This window comes from Mugil cephalus, chromosome 22 (assembly GCF_022458985.1).
Source record: "Mugil cephalus isolate CIBA_MC_2020 chromosome 22, CIBA_Mcephalus_1.1, whole genome shotgun sequence".
Lineage (NCBI taxonomy): Eukaryota > Metazoa > Chordata > Actinopteri > Mugiliformes > Mugilidae > Mugil > Mugil cephalus.
The window spans coordinates 13,901,918-13,923,875 of NC_061791.1; the positions used below are offsets into that span (position 1 = coordinate 13,901,918).

Consider the following 21,958-nt stretch of genomic DNA (forward strand, 5'->3'; position numbering starts at 1 on the left):
GTCCTGTCTAATAAGATCTGGCCCGCTCTTTCACTATATCACTATGTGCCCTATCGTTGGCTTAGCTCCTCTATTAGGACACCATTCCCCTCCTGGACTCTCCCATCTCTCCAAAGATCTGCACAGAACCCTCCTGGACCCCGTCATTCCTGAGTGAGCAATATAACTGCATCAGTCTCATATAACGTTGACACCCTGTCGTATTTAACTGTGTGGACAAATGCAGACAAAAAAAAGAAAAGTCACTGGACCTTCGGTTGGCTTGACATTTAACTTTATTTCAATTAATTAATTAATCATTTACAAATGTCATTGAACACGGTTCCACAATGCTTCTGTCTCCAGTGGCGAAGGGTGAAATAGGCAGTGACGTCAGTCCAAAATGATGGATCACTCACTCGCTAACTAGGTTAGACCGTTTACATGCGGGAGGTAGCTCCAGCTAACTTATACTGTACCTGTTGTATCTTTTTTATTTTATTGTGGCGTCTGCACATTCAGCGGCTATTGTGAGGATCCAGCCCCTAGTAAAATGTGTGTAGGGGCTAAAAACACACTGTATGTATCTTCATCGTTAATGGTTTAAGGGGATTTGTGGTTGTCATTCCAAAAAGCGACAAAAGTTAGCAATCTCAGGGCGTCCTGTCTTGGGGCTCCTCACAGTTGCTCGGTTTTGCAGGTGCTGACATCACGTATGGAGTATTTTGATTGATTTACAAGCATGATCAAGTCCCTGGAGCAGGAGGTGGGTTGGAGTGAAACATCTCAAGTTTAATGAAGTCTGCTTGCGTGTTGCTAATCCACCTAATCCTTTCACCTCCTCCCTCCTCGTTTCACCTGCACTCGTACGCTTTTGACGTTTGCGGAATGAATCTTAAATCTGGTGCTTTCCCTCACTTCAAGCTCTGAAAAATAACTAACCACATCCTGGGTCATGCATCCTTTCATTTACTTCATACATCATTTTTCACTGGCCTCTGTTTAACCAGCAAGGCTTTGTCTGGTTCACCTGTGTTTGCCAAAAGTAACCTTCCTTTCTTGATGCAGGACTTAATATTTTACCTATTAGGGAGGATATTGGTGACATTGATGTATTGCCTCTTTTTGCTCCTTACCTTCTTCCTGTCACAGTAGATCTTATCCTGATGAAAAACAATCAAAAGAAATTCCTTGTTTGCACACACACAAAAATAATTAACAAGTCTTCCTTTAACAGCTACACAAGGAAACACAAGATTTAAAGGCTCAGTTTTCAAACACTGTGTTTGTGCTTCCATTTGTGTGACGCTTCTTTATATGTACGCTGATCTCTCTTTCACACTTGCAATTTCTCACGGGAGTGTATGTCAGGGAAATACCATTGGAAAAACAGATTTATTCACTTGTAAATGCAACATGATAAGCAGGATATCCTTTAAGGTAAGCTGTTTACCAGCACTGTGCTGTGCTCTCCATGTTTCTTAATTACAACTTAGTAGAATGTTTAATCTGATTTACTGTTTGTTTCCTGGTAGCTTCACTGAAGGAAGTGCATGTGAGTGCACACGCACTTGCGCGTCTATTCAGGCAGTTTGTGTGTGTGTGTGTGTGCGCAGATGGACGCTGCATATATAGCGCCGGGAGGGGCTGCTTGTGCAGTTCCTCCTGGTCTCACCTGTTCTCCTGCAGCGAGGGAGCACACGGCGACATGGCCTCACAGGGATGGATACTGGCTCTCTGCTTCTCTCTGGCTTCAGGTATCATGCAGTCAATCATTAATGCATACTTTTATTATAATTATTACCTAATATTTAATTTTTATGTGTTATAGTGAAACAAGTATTCTTGCAAGATTTAATTATCACAGATTTTAGCAGCATAATTTGCTAATTTGCAATATTTTATTTAAAAAAATGTTATTTGCCTTTAGTTGCTGATTTCCATTCTAAATTTTAAACCCAAAACATTGAAGAAGACAACAAAAAATCTGTTGCACCTTAACCGTGCCCTTACTTTTTTCCGTATGAGCACTATGTCTATATTTAATTAAATATATCAAGTGTAATAGTGTTATTTGCTCTGAACCAAATTTGGATTTTTATTGCACATTTTGAGTGTATTCATGTATACTACTGTAAACTACTGTTCTCCTAGTTTTTGGAACCACGGAATCTGTGACAACAGCACACACTCAGAAATGTGAGTATAAGTCCATTCATTTTGGGTTGTGATCAGTTAATCTCACACATCTTTCTTCAATCTAAAAATAAAGCCATCATTCATTCCTTCATTCATTTGGCATTGATTAGAATGAATTTATTATCCATTCCTACCGGAATCAAATCTTTAATCTGCTTCTGAAACTTCATAAATGTATTTTGTCATTCCATGCAGTTGTAATGACAACTATCATCACTAATGTAGTTTTCTGATCTTTCTTTTCAACAACTGTTACTCTGAATATTGGCTCTATCCATTCGTTTCATCCTGTACAATCCTCCTTGGATCACCTAGTGTCACGTACTGTTGATGTATCATGTACAAACCCGGGCTCCGAGTTTTGCAAAGCGCCTTGAGACAGTTTGAATTGTCCCTGATTGAATTTTGTTGCGATCAGACACTTGTAAGACGTTTGGCAGCGGCGTCGTCCAGCCTTTCAACGGTTCAAGCTTTTACGTGCGCTCCAACTGCCCGTTCACCTTCACCCACTTCACCCACAACCGAGTTGAATGCGACATCACCGTGCAGAGAGGGGCCAGCGGGCTGCTGGTCCAGGTCGAGATCATCATCAACAAAGTCAGGACCATTCTGCGCAATGGAAGCATACTGGTGGAGATGAAGAGGTTTGTGTTTCTTTCTCTGAGTCTTTATTAGTTTTTGATCTTGGGTCGTATTCACACCAGGCTTAAAACAGACCTTTTCTCTGGTGTGGACCTTTTAGGTAGGTGTGAATACAATTCAGCGGACGCTGGTACGGACCAAACAAATGAACCAAGACCACCTGTGCAGCTGGGACTCTGTTCGCTTGTTTGGTCCACACCAGAGTCCCTAACGAAGCCCAGTCCGCTTCGTTTGTCCTGTGAATGCAATCCAAACCTTTTCCGAACCAAATGTAACATCTGAGTGTCTTCTTGGGTTAAACGAGCTTTTGTTTGTAACAATTCACCATACACACAAAGGGGATCTTTTCAGGTACAGTACCTAATGTAATTAATATCTTACAGAAAAACTGACCCCGCCTTTGAAACCACCAGTACAACACACAAAAGCCTGACACGTGTATGGGCCCTGCATTTAATTAACAGAAATAATGTCCTTTTTTACATTATGTAAAGTCAGAACCATTCCAAATCTAACGAAAAAACTTAAATTTGCCCCATTCAAGCCACTCTTAAATGTTTAATGTTTAAATTATATCAAGTTCATTTAACTTCACGGCCGCCAATGCCTTGAAGTTAAACAAACTTAATATGATCCATTCGCCGCAGGTGTCCACAGGAAAAATAAGCGTCAGTTTCGTCCCTAAAAACAAGAAAAAAACAAAATTGTACGATCGATCACTAACTGGTATACCAGGAACAATAAAGTTACAAAAAATGTTGTGATCGGTCATTGGTCCTTTCATTCACTCATTCATTCGTTTCTATTTTATACCAAGAATGAGCCGTGGGTCAACATGGGGCACAGAAGAGAGATCTGCCTCCTCGATATATAGCTGTTTGACGCACAAAAATCGCACAAAAATCCTGACGTCTACGCCCAAATTGCCGAGAGAATGTGCGAGGGAGGCTTTGACTGGACTCCAACGCAGTGTCGGCTTAACGTGAAAAAACTTCACCAAAGATCCCGCCAATAATTTTTATCCAGGGATTGAGTGGCTACGGGACACACGTGGGTTTGTTTACAATTTTGGTTCACTTGTCAAAAAATGGAATAAGAATACAAACCAAACCAAGTTTGGTTTTTTTGTTTTTTAAAAAAGGTCCGGACCGAAGCAAGTGAACTATCGGACTTTCCTGGTGTGAATACGCCCTTAAATAAAACTCCTGCTCAAAAGTTTCACCTTATCGTCTCATATCTGCAGTGATTTTATGAAAACTCACAGTTTGTATGAAACAGTCAGGTTTTCGGACAAATGACAGTACTGAGTCTGCCCTGATCAAGGTTTTAAATGATATTCGAATGAACATGGACACTCAGGGAAACTCTCGGCCTTGGTTCTATTGAGTTTAAGTGCAGCATTTGAGAACGTAGACCACAATATTCTTTTAAGCAGACTGCACAACATGTACCGTTTTTAACTGGTTTAAACCCTACCTCACTAGCAGACAATTTTACAGATGAATGCTCCTCTTCTGAGGAATGCAAACTGGATTGTGGTGTCCCCCAAGGCTCAATCTTAGGTCCAACACTTTTTAATCTGTACATCCTGCCACTTGGGGAAGTCATCAGGAGACATGGAATAAGTTTTCACAGTTACGCTGGTTATACACAGTTGTACATAGCCGTGTCTCCTGATGACCCAGGCCCACTTGATGCCCTTAACTTTATATAGAGAACTTCTTACAGCTTAAAGTTATCGGTCCTCCATCGGTCAAAATGCAGAGAAGGAATTTCCCCATGAGGGATCAGTATGGGAATGATTTTTTTTTTTTTCATCTATCGTTGTTTTTTAACCATTTACCCCAGCTCTAGTGTTGTCTAGCGCACTGAGGTCTTCACTAGGACCTGTGATTGACTCTGGCTGTGGCGTCGCTGTCAGGATGGTCCTGGTTCAGCGTGATTGGGGGGCTCGGTCACTGCCTATGGTTGTGGCACTGACTTCTCTGCCTGCACTGGGGTGGTTAACCATGTGTGTGTGTGTGGGAAGGGGAGGGTTCAGCAGGTTTGTTTTATATTTGCTTGTTTTATATGTGAAGCACCTTGTGCCGCAATTCATTTGTAGGAAAGGTGCTTTATAAGTAAAGTTTAATTTGCTTTAATTCACAGGTGGTTTATGATTTTATTTGGCGCTAAGTTGAAAATTAGCTTTGGCTGTGATTATGTATTGAGTAAAATGGTGTCATATGAAGGTTGTCACTCTCTGCAAGGTGACTTACCCGCCGCTCGGAGGGAGGTGGTCAGTATAATATTTCACTAGCTTTTTCACTTATTAATTTTTATTCTTAACAGATGCCTGTGTGTATTTATTGTTTTACAGTGTTTCCCTTCCTTATGACCACACCTACCAGCATATTTTTCGCTATGGCATCTACACCAGACTGAGGAGCACCTTGCTTCCTCTGTCTGTCACCTGGCACAATGCAGCTAAGGGGATTGACACACTGTGGGTGAGGAGAGCCTCTACGTAGGTCCACTGATGCATACAGTATAAATCACTGTGTAGCCCTGATTTAGCATCTGTATGATTTGTTATTAAGGTGGAACTGGACCAGGAGCTCAGCGCTGACATGACTGGACTGTGTGGAAAACACAACATGCCAGGTGCAGTACAACGGCTTCTTCTGAAACATACAAACAGGAAATAGTTTCTCTATCTCTTCCCCAAGCATCCACAAATACCAATAATAATTAAATAATGCACAAATTTAAATTTCAAGCATGGAATTCAATAAATAAATAAATTGTACAATTAAATGGAAAAGAAAATAAATAGGAGAATTATTTCAGCGTTAAATACAGAAGGAAACAAAAACAGAAATATCTTTTAAAGTCACATTTTATCAATTCATCCCTGGTTCTGTCTGGTGCATTTAATGGCATCTTATTTTATTCATTATTGTTTTAATTCATTGGTTATTTTTTTAAATTCATTCATTTCATGTGTTTCTATATTTAATTCTTCACTTTTAATTTTGATATTTGGCAGCTCTGGACCTATGTAGCATTGGCTGCTGTAGTACTAGAGGTTTTGCCATCGAAAGAGCAAGGAAGTTTATGTGGTGATGGGACTCAAAGGAAACAGATGGAGGGATGATAAAGGCTGAAGGCATGAGTCAAAGGAAGCTTCTTGTCTTCCTGGTTCCTTTAAAAGGGGGAAAGGAAGCAAAGAAAAGAAAAAAAAATGGGGAGGATGACAGTTGAGAACTGAAATGAGCAGAGCAGTTAGACATCTTTATAGGTAAACGAGGGAAATGGAATGAGCCATCTTATTCCTGAACTTAATGCATAATAAGTTCTTTAAGAAACCGTTGAATCAGTACTATAGATACTATAAACACTGGGTATTATAGACCATAATTGAGTAATATAAGAGTAGTCTAAGAGTCAAATTAATAGAATATATAAGCATCAGTATCAATATCCACGTATGTTATAATAAGAACTTATTATAATTAAGACATGTAACTGTATGTGATGCTAGATTTTAATCAAGGAAAAAACACAAGTATAACATTTGACTTACTTACAGAAAGTCACATTTCATTGGAGTGTAAACCTTTATCAACTATTTTTGACGTTTGTCTTTGTTTTTCTGAAATCAGCCAACAAACAGCTGTTGATCACAGAGAGCGTGCTTAGCGAGGACACATGTCAAACCCGAGATACTGTTGCTGCTAGTAATACAGTAAGTTGAATGTTGTCATTGCTGTTTCAGTTTAAGATACAAACAAAAGAAATTAGAATCATTTTCAGTTTCTGCCGTTCATTTTGCTGTTTTTTTAAGGCACTGTAAAGAAACTAGGATGACTATTATGTAGATCTGAATTTATCTATAAATGTCATGTTTAATATGTTTTTGTAGTGTATTCAACCCATTCAACTCTCTTCTATGACTATTCCACTATGTCTTAGCCCCAGATGTTCAGATGGTTCCTCTTATATTTGTAGGTATGCAGTCAATTCTTTTCCCACACCTTGGATTGTCTGCAAGCTCAAACACCTCATTATATTCAACTCTGTGGCAAGAACAGTTACACCTATGAAAATAGCAAATCCATCAACTGCGCTTTCTTCAAAGAAATTGTCTGGCGTTGTGGGAACACCAGCTATGTCTGGAACTTATGGAGAGCCCTTACGCAATGTGGTAAATGAACTTTTATTAATATAGCCTCAAGGTTGTCTCAGATCCACTTTAAATGTATTTACTTTCATACTGTCTTTCGTCATTGATATTTGCTGGCAAATGTAGCTCCGCCGACTTGTCCTGGAGACCTGGTTTATGTAGAGCAAGGTCCAGCCTTTGTTCCTAGCTGCTCCAATCCAAACCCACGGTTGACCAGCCAGGATCTCACCAGTTCCTGCATCTGCCCAAATGGTGAGCACTGTCCGGATGTGCAGTTCAGCACTTCTCTGCGCTGCTGATCAGTTTTTTGTTTTGCCTGCCGGACCCTAATCACATTTGCGTCATAGGTAAGGTGCTTAATGATCGCTCAGATGGCTTCCACTGTGTCGATGAGTCCAGCTGCTCCTGTGTGTTCGCCGGCCAGAGCTTTGCAACTGGAGACATACGAAGCACCAAGTGTCAGTCATGGTTAGTAGGTTTAAAAAAAAAAAAAAAATACAAATGATCAATTTAAATTTCATTTAATATCATGTGTCCTCAGCCGGTGTAATGGTGGGAAGTGGATTTGCTCTGGTAACTTCTGCCCATCCAGATGTCTCATTGAAGGACAGTTTGTGACAACCTTTGATGGCAAACGATATATTGTTCCTGGTAAATGTACATACGTGGCCTCGCAGGTAAATTTTACCCACAACGTTGTCATGTGATGTCAATCCAATTCTGATTGTTTAGGATGCTAATTGCAGACTTTTATGACTGTGTGCAGGGTCTCAACTGGACAATAACAGTTGAGTTTTCTGAAAAAGAACCATCTCTGAAAACTGTTGTTCTCCAGCTTTTCCAGGTAAAAGCAGATTTTAATTGTTGACTTCCACACTCTGTGCCGTATTCTATCAAATAAACCAATACCAAGGAAGAGAAGTGTAAGTAATTGTAATTGTAAGGATATCTGTCTTTTTGAATTTGCAGGAAATTTACACATTCACGCAGAACACGCTTAAATTTGGAGACCAAGAAATTACTGAACTTCACCAGTCTGGTAAGAAGAAAAAAGGAAGAAATGATTTTTGAAGTACATACTGAATGGTTTGATTGCTCACAGACTACCTGTCACCTGTCAGATCATGCCCTGGTTTTCTGGCAGTCCTCAATGTACGTTCAAGTCCACACATCATTTGACATGAAGATCCAAGTCCAGATGTCTCCAGAAATCCAGCTGTACATCACACCGCCTAGAAACTACAATGGCGTGATTTCAGGTTAGTTTTTGTTAAAACTCAGAGGCCAAAAGAATATATAGGGATAGGTACTTCAAAATGCTATCTATGTCCTCTGTGGCATGAGCTGGTTGGATTTGTTCTGATATGCAGAGATGTCTTTCAGGTCTTTGTGGCAACAGCAACAATGACACCACAGATGACTTCACCACCAGCAGCGGGATCGTCGAGAACTCAGCCCAACCTTTCGCTCTGTCCTGGAGTGTGGGCAGCTGTGCCGTGAACATACCTCCAACCTGCGTCAGCGCTGACAATGGTAAATTTTATTTAATTTCATCTACTTCTCAAACTCAGCACTGAACCCGGACTGTTGATTTGCACAACAAATTTTATCCAGGTTTTACAAAGTTAGTAAAATTTGTCATTTGTGCCATTTGTACCAATTACTTTTCATTACATAAACGCAGTAATCCACATCTGGTACTTCTGTTTCCACCCATCATCCAGCAATAGCTTGTGTTATACTTGATCCATGAAGGAAATTTCTTGGCCACAGTGGCTTAGCTGCACATAAAAATAACACTAAAAGAAACACAAGTAAAAAGCAAGATAAAATAAGATTAGATTAAAATAAAATAGTGTAATCAAAAATTTTCAGAATTATCACTATGAACAAATATATAGCATTTTAGTCGCATGGTGTTTCCTTACCCGTTTGTAAATCTAGTTATTTTTTACCCAAACTGTAATACCTCAATCATGGAAAGGAACTTCAACCATCTAATGTCTTGCCAATCTCCTGCCAATGACAAGTGAAGTTGGGCCTTCCCAAAAGACATGGAAATGATCTGCTTTCTCTACCAGATCCACCATCTTGGCTCTCGATTACTGTTTTGTGCTGCTTTTCCCTTCACAGAAGTGGCAATTAGCCGGCACTCGTACGGCACCTGGGAGCAGTTTGGGGGTTATGTGCTTGCTCAAGGCACTTCAGCAATGGGCATTATAAAAATGTTTTTTCATCCATATTCCTTCAGTGTTGGGGATTAAGTTGTTTCCTAATGTTGATAAATAATTATATCCCATTCGCATATTTAATGATTTGATCTCATTTTGTGTTCAGAAATATTTGCTGATGAAAAGTGTGCTGTGTTGAACAACCCAACTGGGATCTTTGCTCTGTGCCACGGCCATATCCCAACTGATGAGTACCACACAGTAAGAACACTTTTAAACAGGAGACAGACCGAAGTAGTTCTTAATACAGTTTCATTGAGTTTGGCTTATCAATGGTGGATTCTTGTTACTTTCAGGCCTGCATCCAAAGAACATGCAACTGTGGCAGCAATCTGCTGCAGTGCTGGTGTGTCGCTCTGAGCAGCTATGCCAAGGCCTGCGCTGGACTGGGGATTGAAGTTGGCAACTGGAGGAAGGCTACCAACTGCAGTGAGTTCAGTTCGTAGAAATAAATCAAAGAGCCAAAGTCCTGTCCATTCTTGTGGACGCTATGGGACTTTATTTAGGAAAAAATAAGTATAGCAGTGAATGGCAAACAGAAAAAAAATTAGACAGTCTACAGACGGTATTTGTTTTCTTTCTCTGCATTCTACCGCTGGACTAATCACACCCTGTAAGCGTCTTTCATCCACCATACCGTAAATTTAAAGCAATTAAAGTAAATTGCAATGTCAGCCATGTCGCAAACTACATGTATTTTATGTGAATTTTACAGCCCTGAAGTGTCAAAAGAACCAAGAGTTCTCTTACGACGTACTGGCCTGCAACCGTACGTGCCTCTCCCTGTCCGGGCCGGACCCTCGCTGTGGGCTGGAAGATGCTCCCGTGGAGGGCTGTGGCTGCCCCGAAGAAACCCACCTGAATGTTGGACACACCTGCACCCCAAAGGCAGAGTGTCCGTGTCACTACAACGGTGGCACGACACCCCCGGGGCACGTCGTTATTGACGGACGACAGTGGTGAGTTGATCACTTAAACTTTTTTAGCATTTAAAACAGTCAATTCAATTTATTAGTGACTGTGCTTTTTATGGCGATATAAAAGACCCAGCATTGGGGTATTGACCCCATATTTCGTTTTTTCTAAAGCCTTTGCGAGAATGGAGAACTGCACTGTTCCAAGGATTGTGGTAAATAAATGATCATGTTTATCCATTCATATTTATTCATACATTTTGATGTACATTTCAGCTTACCAATATAATACAAGGAAATGAAATGCAAAGATTTTTAGCAAACTTAAATCTTGTCTATAATGACTTTAACCATAGTGATGCTATTGTTATGATTTACTCTCACATAACAGCAATATAATGAAAAATTGTGTGTGTTGTGTCAGGCTGCATGAATGGGAAGGTTTGTGTTCACTGCTCAGAGTACCCAGTTAACACGGCTCAGAAGACTTGTGACAGTCTCAGCAGACCACTGGTAGGTCAATGTATTATACATTTATATCCATGGTTGCCATTTGTCATATGTTATTATTCAAAATTTTCTTAGAAAGCCATAGGAATTTTATTTTTCAACAATTTCTTAAGTTAAAACATTTTCTTTTGGCTGAATTTCCAGGGTACCAACACGACCTGTGTGAGTGGCTGCTACTGCCCGTATGATCAGTATGAAGATCACCACGGGAACTGTGTTTCTGTGCACAACTGTACCTGCATGTACAGTGGCAAAGTATTCGGCGCAGGAGAGCATGTCAAAACCAAGTGTAAAACATGGTAACAAACTCATTAGTTCTGCTTTCTAAGATCATTCAAAATGCCGTATTCATCTGCGTAGTAATGTAGGTACATGACTCTATCTTACAGTGTCTGTGGACAGGGTCAGTGGCACTGCACAGATGAGCCGTGTCCAGGGACATGTCAAGTCTATGGAAACGGTCATTACCAGACCTTTGACACTAAGTGGTATCGCTTTGACGGACACTGTCAGTACACGCTAGTAGAGGTGAGACCAAATATTGAATGTATATAACTGTGGTCGAAAACCTTTCATGAAGCCACCCGTAGGATTCCTAAAAGAGTGATTTAGACGTGCAGTATCACGACTCTGGGCATAATTCAATAAGGTGGGCACATGATACCAAGGCCAACATCTAGAAAACTGTAAGGGCATTGACCTGTAAAGTGCAATTTGGGCCACTCCCATTATTGTGTAAAGATTTACTATAAAGTTGGGCATTTTAACTCGCCTCTTGGAGCAAGCCTCCAGTGGCCACTGGAGGCACTGCAGTTTTTCTTACTTGTTAGTTAGCTTAATTTTTCCTTTTATGGGATTTGTTTTCACTAAGAAGCACTACAGGAATTTACTACACCCTTTGTTAATGTTACACATCTAACTCGTGATCTCTTGTATATTTCCATCAGTAGACATAACCCCACTAACCAGCAGTGTAATTTGGTATTTATTGCATAGCATTTTTGAAATATTGTCTACAGTTGGTCATATTCTCATTTAAGTTTTTTTTTACTTCAGGATTACTGTGGAAGCACGAATGGCACCTTCTCAGTGAGAGTGGAGAGTGTACCCTGCTGCGATGAGGCACTCACCTGCTCTCGCTCCATCGTCCTGGACCTACAGGTGGATGTCTCTTTCTGCTTTCCTTTCCCTCATTTTACATCTACATAAGTTGTATGTTCACTCCCCCCATTGCTGATTCCAAGTGAAATAGATTGCCACAAAATTATCAGCACAATTTTGTGGGCTAGCTACAGTTAATTGCCATATGCCACAAAAGCAATACACTAACCAACTCATCAAAAATTTCTCATCTAGAACAAAGTCACTCTGACGATGAGTGACATGAAGGTGACCAAACAAATCCAAAATGGCTGGACTGTGGAGCAAGATTTACTTTTCACCACGCACACCGTGGGACTCTATATCATAATCTCAGTGCCAAGCAGAGGTATAACCCTCATATGGGACAAACACACCCGGATCACAATAGAATTGCATCAGAAATGGAGGGTAAGTCATGGATACAATATTTTTTTCAAAATAAGACTCGCAGAAGTAAATGCACCTCTGCAATAATTTTATGTAAAAAAGAAAAAAGTTTATTTCTAGTTTGTTCTTTTCCTGCAGAACAAAGTGTGTGGCCTCTGCGGGAACTTTGACTCCAATGAAATGAATGACTTGGAGACACGTGGCTCAGCAGGTAATTTGGTTTTCTCATTGTTTTAGTTGCAGTGATACTTTAATCGTGATGATCGATATAAAGCCTAACCTGTGTTTGTAGTGTTGGCCGGTCCCTTGGACTTTGGAAACAGCTGGAAGGCCGCCACTCCACCTTGCTCTGATGTGACCACTGAGATATTTCCATGTGAGCGCAACTCTTACTGCTCAGCCTGGGCCCAGCGGCGCTGTATGATCCTTAGGGGAGACACCTTCAAAGATTGCCACTTTAAGGTGCAGCATGTATTTTACTGGATTTCTGTTCAAGGCCTAATGCAAATTTTGTAGGAAGGGGGAATTAATGCACAAACTGGAATTGGCCATTTATCCCCAATGCCTAAACACTGACATTTTGCTGGATGTTTACCAACCCTCAGGTGGATCCAGAGCCATACTACCAGGCCTGTGTGCAGGAGTCTTGCTCCTGTGAGTTTGAAGGGAAATTCTTGGGCTTCTGCACAGCTGTGGCAGCTTATGCAGAGGCCTGCAGTGATCAGGATGTCTGCATAAATTGGAGAACACCTGATTTGTGCCGTAAGATGACAATCTTCTCAAACATTTCAACCCCGGTTTATTTGCTTGTGGTATCAGTTAATTCAGTTCAGTGCTGCAGGTCACTGAATTTGGGGGTCAGCAAAACAAATTGTTTGAGTTTGAGTGAAGGAGTAATTGGCCTTTTCCATCATTCTGTATGCAAATATTTCCTTTTTTTGCTTATGACATGAGTATGAACAGTAGGACACAGTGAGAGGAGTTGGTAAAAACTAACTGTAAATTTGTAGGTGCCTGCAGCCCTTCATCTAACGGCTCACTGTGACTGCTCCTCCTTTTTCCATTACTTGCTGGCAAAATGATGACATGACTAAAATAACATCAGTGTTTTACATACTATAAACACTTTCCGTTATGTTCGGTTCCATTTCATTCTTGATTATTTTGATTACCTGAATTTACACCTTTCACCTTTACACAGCGGTCTACTGTGACTACTACAACGAACAGGGCCAGTGTAGCTGGCACTATGAAGCCTGTGGTAGGACGTTAACCTGTGGCAACTACTTATCTCACAAGCTGGAAGGTAACCAGTAGTATTTAAATGAAAGTAAAAATATCTTTTGAAATTAAATTAGAATTAAAATGATAATACCTTTAGAATTAAGATATGGGTTGATAGATTGTTTTGAGTGATGGTCTTATTAATGGTTCTGAATTATGTTTATTCACTGTAAAGGCTGCTACCCCAAATGTCCAAAGGAGGTACCATTTTATGACGAGAATACTGGTGAATGCACCACATTGAAGAACTGCACCTGTTATTTCAATGACACTGTCGTTCCTTCTGGAAAAGTGCTGATAATAAACTCTATTGAGTGGTAAGTTGACCCATTTATAATATATATATATATATACATATATACACACATTTGCAAAAATGTTGTGCTGCTGACTTCTTGATATTTCATGTCTCTTACATTAGCCCCTGTGAAAATGGAATAATCAGTTGCTGTAAGTATGAAATATATATCAGTTTTTGCAACTATATTTCCCACTAAATGTGTCTGAGAAAATATACAAACACAATTATGTTAGGTAGACGATAAATATCATTAAGTATGCCTCTTCGTCTCTGACAGCACCTCCACCTACAACTGCACCTACCACCATCCCAACAACAAGTACTCCCAGTACAACTGCTTCAACTACCAGCGAAACAACTTATACTACTGTTACGACATTGATTACTACTATTAATGTTTCAACTACCACTGAAACATGGTCAACTCTACCCACCCCCTCAACACCAGCAACTACAGCCATAACTACCACTGAAACATGGACCACTGAGCCACCCACCACCTCAACGCCAGTATCTACTCTAGCTACCACTGAAACATGGACCACTGAGCCATTAACCACCTCAACACAAACATCTACCCTAGCTACCGCTGAAACATGGACCACTGAGCCATCCACCATCGTAACAGGAGGTGCTTTAGCTACCACTGAAACATGGACCACTGAGCATACCACCAACTCCATACCAACATCTACTCTAGCTACCACTGAAACGTGGACCACTGAGCCTCCCACCACCTCAACACAAACATCTACCCTAGCTACCACTGAAACGTGGACCACTGAGCATACCATCAACTCCATACCAACATCTACTCTAGCTACCACTGAAACATGGACCACTGAGCATTCCACCAACTCCACACCAACATCTACTCTAGCTACCACTGAAACGTGGACCACTGAGCCTCCCACCACCTCAACACCAACATCTACTCTAGCTACCACTGAAACATGGACCACTCAGCATACCACCACCTTCACACCGACATCTACTCTAGCCACCACTGAAACATGGACCACTGAGCATACCACCAACTCCACACCAACATCTACTCTAGCTACCACTGAAACGTGGACCACTGAGCCTCCCACCACCTCAACACCAACATCTACTCTAGCTACCACTGAAACATGGACCACTGAGCATACCACCAACTCCACACCAACATCTACTCTAGCTACCACTGAAACATGGACCACTGAGCATACCACCAACTCCACACCAACATCTACCCTAGCTACCACTGAAACATGGACCACTGAGCATACCACCAACTCCACACCAATATCTACTCTAGCTACCACTGAAACATGGACCACTGAGCATACCACCAGCTCCACACCAACATCTACTCTAGCTACCACTGAAACATGGACCACTGAGCATACCACCAGCTCCACACCAACATCTACTCTAGCTACCACTGAGCATACCACCAGCTCCACACCAACATCTACTCTAGCTACCACTGAAACATGGACCACTCAGCATACCACTAGCTCCACACCAACATCTACTGCAGCTACCACTGAAACATGGACCACTGAGCATACCACCAACTCCACACCGACATCTACTCTAGCCACCACTGAGCGTACCACCACCTCACCACCAACATCTACTCTAGCTACCACTGAAACATGGACCACTGAGCATACCACCACCTCCACACCGACATCTACTCTAGCTACCACTGAGCATACCACCATCTCAACACCAACATCTACTGTACCACCCTGTAAGTGTACAGACCTGAAGAAGAAAGAAATGCGGGATTGTGGTGATACATGGGTAGAGGACTGCTTCTATAAGAAGTGTGAAAAAGAGAAGATAGAGTTGACCCCATTGCCTCGTCCAGAGATTATGGTTCCCACCTGTCCTAGAGATCTGCTCACATATGTCTCAGATGGATGCTATGACATTCCTAAGTGTAACTGTAAGTCACAGTTCTTCTTTCGTGCTTAATATAATGTTTCATTGGCTATGTTATACCACATTTATTCACCTTTGACTGTAATCATTTTGATAGTATAAATTTGTGCTCCATAGAAGAAATTTGCTCTTAATTCACTGAATCAGTCCATAATGATGTTCTTGTAGATGTCATAACAGCAGGACAACAAACCTACTAACTCTAACTCTGTTTGATGAGATGATTGAGCTAGAAGAAAGGTTAAAGAATATTGAAGGATATTAAGAATCATTGTTTGTAAGTGAAGTTCATGGCAATGTCACCCCAACATTTCTTGTTTTCTGTGAAAAATATTCGTTTACGTACCCACCCCAGGTCAATGTGAGCTGTATGGAGACCCACACTACATCTCATTCCAAGGAGTAACCTTTGATTTTCTGGATGAATGCACCTACATCCTTGTGGAGGAGCGGTCACCACGTCATAATCTAACCATTGCTGTGGACAACTTTTACTGTATATCAGGCCTTCAGGGCTCCTGTGCTAAAGGCATCATCCTGAAATATCAGAACAATATAGCTACCCTCAGTATCGTCCCAGATTTGTTTGCAGTACAGGTAGGATATAATACATCTTTTATTTAACACCTTGAGTCCACTTCCTGTGATACAGGACATGTTTATATCAAAACTTGCTTCTAAGTAACTTGGAGTACCCTGTTCGCCTGAAAAGCTGAGAAATTGATCTCATCTGCTTCAGGTCACTCTGAACAACGTCACCATACAGCCGCCATATGAAGAGCATGGACTAAAGTTTGAGACAACAGGGTACAAGGTCTCAATTTATCTCCCAGAGATCCGCTCTTTTGTCTCCCTCACTCCAACTTATAACCTGGTGGTCAATCTGGCTATGGAGCACTTCGTCAACAACACACAGGGACAATGTGGTGGGTATTGGATGTAAAGTAGTAGTCTACAGGTGTGACTGAATGCAGGAAACCAGATACGGACGATTTCTCTCTCTGAACACACAAAATGACGTCACATCCTTATTTATTTTTTAATGTGGCCGTCGGACTTTTAGAGTGTCGTTGCACAGCTCATATGACATATGAGATAATACCTTTTTTTCCCCCCTGAACCCACTTTTCCATCCTCCCTTCAGGTGTATGTGGTGGTGCATCATGTGTTCGTAAGGGAGGGAAAATCGAGGATGACACTTGCTGTGATAAGACAGCCTATGACTGGGTGTATCCTGATCCTCTGAAGCCAGCCTGTGTTTCTGCACCAAGGGATGTACCTTGTTTTTCTGTGACAACACCCACTGCTACCCCTTCAACCTGCCCCCCAAGCCCACTATGTGAACTGCTAGACCACCCGTAAGCTCCACACACTAACATATAGTCCTGGTCAGGGAACTAGTCGTTGGTGGTAGAATAGGTAATAGGTTCATATCCTAGTAAAGGCTTTAGTAAATTCCCGTGTTTAACCTTGACTGTATGTTGTATACATTTTTTTATTCTGTCTTCTCAGAGTCTTTGAAAGTTGCAGGCAACATGTGGATCTGAGCCTTAAAAAGAAGAACTGCAAGTTTGATTCGTGTCAGAATCCAAACGGTTCTTGCTCTTCTCTGGAACAAGCTGCTGAGGAATGTAAAGCGGTGGGTTTCTGCATTGACTGGAGAAAGCTTACCAATGGAATTTGTGGTATGTCCCCATTATTTTCTTGCCTTGGTGCAACATAGCCAATAAAACCAGAGATTAACGATGGAATGAGCCTTTCTGATCAAATACACACTTCCTTTTAGAGATGAGATTTTGGTGCCGAAAGATTTCCAGTTCACGTTTGCGTACAGAGTAGTAGTCAGAGAAGAGAGAAAAAAAGGCAGTGCACCTGCTATATTCTCTCAGTAAGCCAGCTAACACATCTCATTTGTTAAGCCAAAATCTTAGATGTTGTGATGAGTTAATTCTCTTCACTTTAAGTGCTAGTTGGACTGTAAACATAGAATAGGAAGTCATGACCCGCAAGTTTGTTATCTGTCATTTGGAATTTCCACTGGCTACATGGAAAACTCAGAAACAATGGCCGCTGCCCCCAGAGATTAAGTCATCAGACGATAATGGATGGGTTCCCAGATTGGCTGATCCCCTACCAAGCTAATGTTATGTGACTTGCTTCTTCATCATTCATTCTGTCTTTTGTTGTTGCCTTCGCAATTTGACATCTAAGAATTTAAGGGGGTGGTGCTTTTGAAGGAGCACTGACAAAAGAGACAAAAGTGTTTGTTCTTTCTCTGGAGTGGCTTACTCCATCCTTCATTATTGTCTTAACAAATATGCGCACTTCTCTAGGTTTCACGGACCAGGCTGAAATTTGAGTTGGATTTGGTCAAAATAACAATTACATACTTTCCCTGAACTTGAGTTTTATGTTTCAGATGTGCCGTGCAGGAAAGGACTGGTTTACAGAGAGTGTCAAAACAAGCTGGACGACTTCTGCGACGGAGGGTTTGGAGACTTTTATCAAACTATGTCCTCACACATTTCTTTCATATGTTACTCAATCCGGTGAAAGCTGGTGGGTTGTAAAGAGTTTCATCATTTCTGTTTCTCCTCTGTCGTGGTTGTTCAGAAAGCGCTACCCGGGGTCCTCCCTGGAGAAGAGCAGCACAGGCTGTTTCTGTCCTCCCAACCTAATTAGGGCAGGAAAATATTCAGACGTCTGCTTGCCTGACTGTGACTGTGAGTAACATAGTCTATACCAGTGACAATGTCTCCACTGGGGCTTTTCTTTGAAATTTTATGCAGGGAAATCAATGACTTTCTTTCTCTTTTTGTCTTCTCCACAGATTGCAAAGGACCAGATGGAACAATCAAACTAGTAAATATACTTTACTCATCAATGTACAGTAAAAAGTGTTATCAGTAAATCCCATTCACACATTCCAAATTAGGTATGTTAGCCAGCAGTGACTTTTCAAAAAAAAAAAAAAAAAGCCCAGAAATTCTGTCTGGAAGCAGAAACACACCTTCATGGAAATAACTTTTTAGATATGACCAAATATCGGAAACATTTCCTGAAAGGAGTGCAGGGAGTATGCTCTGTGTGTACCTTCAATTCAGTGGAGCAAATGTCTTTTCAGAATAGTGGCAGAAATCTTTAAGTCTTAAATCTTAAAAATGTGATATAATTGTACATAATGTGTGTATGTACTGTAGGTCTTAACATATATTCCTATGCCTGTCTCCCAGCCTGGTGAAGTGTGGCAGTCCAATTGCCAACTTTGTAGGTGTAACAACCAGACTCTGACCGAGGAGTGTTCTCCAAAACCTCCCAAGCCGGCCCCTCTCTGCGGCCCTTACGCTGTTTTAAAGAACACGTCTTGCTGTGGTGATCCAGTTTGTGGTAAGAACTGGCACTATGTGTAGTCTGCATGCATTAGCATACGCTCTTTAATTTGCATATAGCTACTTCTTTGCTGTTGCTTAGAATATTAGATCGTTTAACCGTTTAGGTTTGCCTGATTGTAATGGGACACATACCGCTTGCTGTGTTTCAGTTGACCAGAACTGCATTTATCAAGGACAGACGTACAGGGTATGCAGCGCTTAAATTTCAACATGACAAAGAAGCGTTTTGTCCATTGTTCAAAATTCCATTTTGGATGTAACCTGTGCCTCACTGATATCTGTCTTTATGTAGCTGGGTGACAAATGGACAGACCCGGCTCATCCCTGCATGTCATTCAGCTGCAGCGCAGATGGCATTCTGACCGAGGCTAGAGCATGTTCCACAGAGAGCTGCCCAGAGGTACGGAAACACCCCACGATGTTTCTTAAACATCCTCTATTATACCTCTTTATAGTTTAGTTAATGTGTTTCTCACATGATCGCAGAATTTTACATGTAAATAAAGCTACAATCACAGCACGAGGTCGAGGTCTTTAACTTACATGTATGTTGACTGAAGAGATGATGAAGCAGTTAAATCCAGATTCGAGCTGAGTAGCTGCTTGGGTCCTGAAGGATTATTTTAAACATGCACTGTTAGAGAACAGAAACCGAAAAATATGAGTTCAGGTGGCACTATAGCACAAAAGGCAACCAAAAAACAGCCATTCCTCATTTAATGGTTTCAGGTTGGTCGTTAAGTCTCAGAATGTCCCTTAAATCATTTTAATCATTCATCATTTTAACCTGTGTGCAGACAGTAAAGCTTAAGCTTAGCCATTTTAGGCCTGCAACGTGCCAACACTACATACATGCAACATTAAAACACAATACGTCACTGAAACTACAAGTACATATGTGGGATTTCCTACTGCGGTAGAGACTGTAATCAAAAATTAAATAGGATGTCATTTTCTCGGATGCCTGGAGTCAATGAAAAGTCTGTCTTTGTCCACTCCTTTGACTTATTAGAGTTAGTAATCAGTGAACGGGTGGAGTTATGAAAATATTGGACTATTGGTTATGTGCTTTTACTGTAAAAACTGTATTAAATGCTTAGTGTCTTGTGATAGAGTACATTTTAGAAATCAAAAAACACAATCAATGATTACACAGCAGTGGAAGGTATCTCATCCCCTTTAATGGCTATGAAAGTCGGTTTACTGCTGCAGCATAATTATTAAAAAAAAAACAAAAACATGAAGAACATAACTCAGTAATGTTTAAATAAGCAGCTGACCATGAAGCGTTTCATTCTCCAGGAGGACAGAATCTGGGACGGCCAAACCTGCTTTACATGTAAGTCATGTCAAAACAAAGTACTAAAACTAATTTCATTCTCAGCTTTTAGAATTGTCACTTTGCAATTCAAAGTCTGACATCTTACTTCCTGTATGACATCGCTTCCAATCCCAGGTAACCAGACTTGTGCACCCAGGGTGTCCAGCGTCAACATCACCATAGACAACTGTACCGCCGTCGCACAGATGCCGGTGTGCAAGGGACAGTGCGCGTCTCACGTCAGGTGAGAAGAGCTCTACTTTAGCTCTGCTTACTCTACCAGTCATGTGCCGAGTCTTCCTCCCCACCTAATCCACTCAATCCCACTCTCGTTCCGCTGCCACAGGGTGGTGTTGAACGGTGACCTGCGGGTGCAGCAGGACAGCAGGTGCTGTCAGGAGCGGGACTCGGTGGAGGGAATGGTGACCCTGCAGTGCTCCGACCTCACCTCCAGACGATACGCCTACCGGCACATCACCAGGTGCGAGTGTCGAACTTGCGGTATATGGCGCTGAAATGCACAGGGAGCGCACACCAAAGCCAGGAGTAAAAGAACTTCGCACTGAGCACAGTAGATTTGTCAAATCTTTTGTGATCAAATTTAATTGATGATTAAAATCTGCCAAATCTGTTTCTGTCAAATAAAGGGAATCGTTTTAATCGCCAAATGAGGCTGTGTTGTAGTCCTTTCATTGCATAGACCACTAATCCAGACTTGACATGCAATTGTGCATCTCACTCTTAATCAGAAAGGGAGAAAGCATATCTCACTAAATGTCTAACAACTCCTTCCGTTATTTGAATTCCTCTCCTTATCAGGGAAGCGCAGAACTACTTTGCAGCAATCTGCTCCATCCGTTGTCACGGGTTTCTGTGGCTGCGATGTGCTGCCTTGCTTTTGTATGATTGATTATGCTTTTTTTTTTTGTGTGTGTGTGTGGCAGACCGTATCCCCTGTTGACACATACCCTACGTGGATTAGAGCAGTTGACAGTCCTCAAACAAGAAGACCCTACTCCTACCCACGGTCTTTCTAATGGCTAAGCTATTAGGACTCAGGGTTATATCTGGTCCAAGTAATCACTAACTATATTTAAAAGCAGAACAAAATTGCCAGGAAGCTCATTTTTGGTCACTAGCTTCAATACTCCCTTCTTAAAGAAGATGCAGTGTAGTTTAGACAAAGCAAAAAAAAATAATATTCATATCAGTTCCTTCTAAGTTGTATCTACTAAAGCCAGAAATATATAGCAATGGTGTGAACAGCCCCAATAAACAAGTTTGGCTTCAACTAGTGATAGCTCGGTTGTCCTTCTCTTGCTTAGGTGAATGATTCACACATTCAGAAGGGCTTAAACATGTTTTCCCCTTTAAGATAGAAATATTTTTCCAGCAAATATCCTGGAAACCTCTTAATATGAGCTGCCAATAAGTCCCCGTCAACCCTGACAGCCCGGTTCGATACCGGCCGTCTGCTCCAACGTGGCGAGCTCACGTCGCGCGACCCTCGCTGTTCTCAGATTAAAGGTCAACTCAACAATAAGCAGCTCGGGGA

At 41.3% G+C, this 21,958-nt stretch overlaps 1 protein-coding gene across 1 annotated transcript; it reads left to right on the forward strand.

The window, feature by feature from the left end:
• The first annotated feature begins 1,630 nt into the window (after positions 1 to 1,630).
• On the forward strand, positions 1,631 to 21,065 carry LOC124999750 (mucin-2-like). The gene is made up of 43 exons (XM_047574758.1): positions 1,631 to 1,736; positions 2,134 to 2,178; positions 2,597 to 2,822; positions 5,180 to 5,309; positions 5,400 to 5,463; positions 6,465 to 6,547; positions 6,811 to 7,006; positions 7,112 to 7,237; positions 7,333 to 7,453; positions 7,527 to 7,662; positions 7,752 to 7,829; positions 7,955 to 8,024; positions 8,107 to 8,244; positions 8,369 to 8,518; positions 9,323 to 9,417; positions 9,513 to 9,645; positions 9,932 to 10,175; positions 10,305 to 10,345; positions 10,555 to 10,643; positions 10,785 to 10,939; positions 11,030 to 11,168; positions 11,697 to 11,801; positions 11,997 to 12,191; positions 12,309 to 12,381; positions 12,463 to 12,632; positions 12,776 to 12,932; positions 13,372 to 13,476; positions 13,630 to 13,771; positions 13,876 to 13,904; positions 14,033 to 15,694; positions 16,046 to 16,287; positions 16,430 to 16,616; positions 16,835 to 17,048; positions 17,203 to 17,375; positions 18,110 to 18,179; positions 18,304 to 18,413; positions 18,521 to 18,552; positions 18,924 to 19,077; positions 19,232 to 19,269; positions 19,375 to 19,482; positions 20,385 to 20,421; positions 20,539 to 20,647; positions 20,750 to 21,065. Exons 1-43 carry the CDS (start codon positions 1,688 to 1,690, stop codon positions 20,916 to 20,918), a joined length of 6,789 nt encoding a protein of 2,262 aa, XP_047430714.1. The 5' UTR covers positions 1,631 to 1,687; the 3' UTR covers positions 20,919 to 21,065.
• The last annotated feature ends 893 nt before the right edge of the window (positions 21,066 to 21,958 follow it).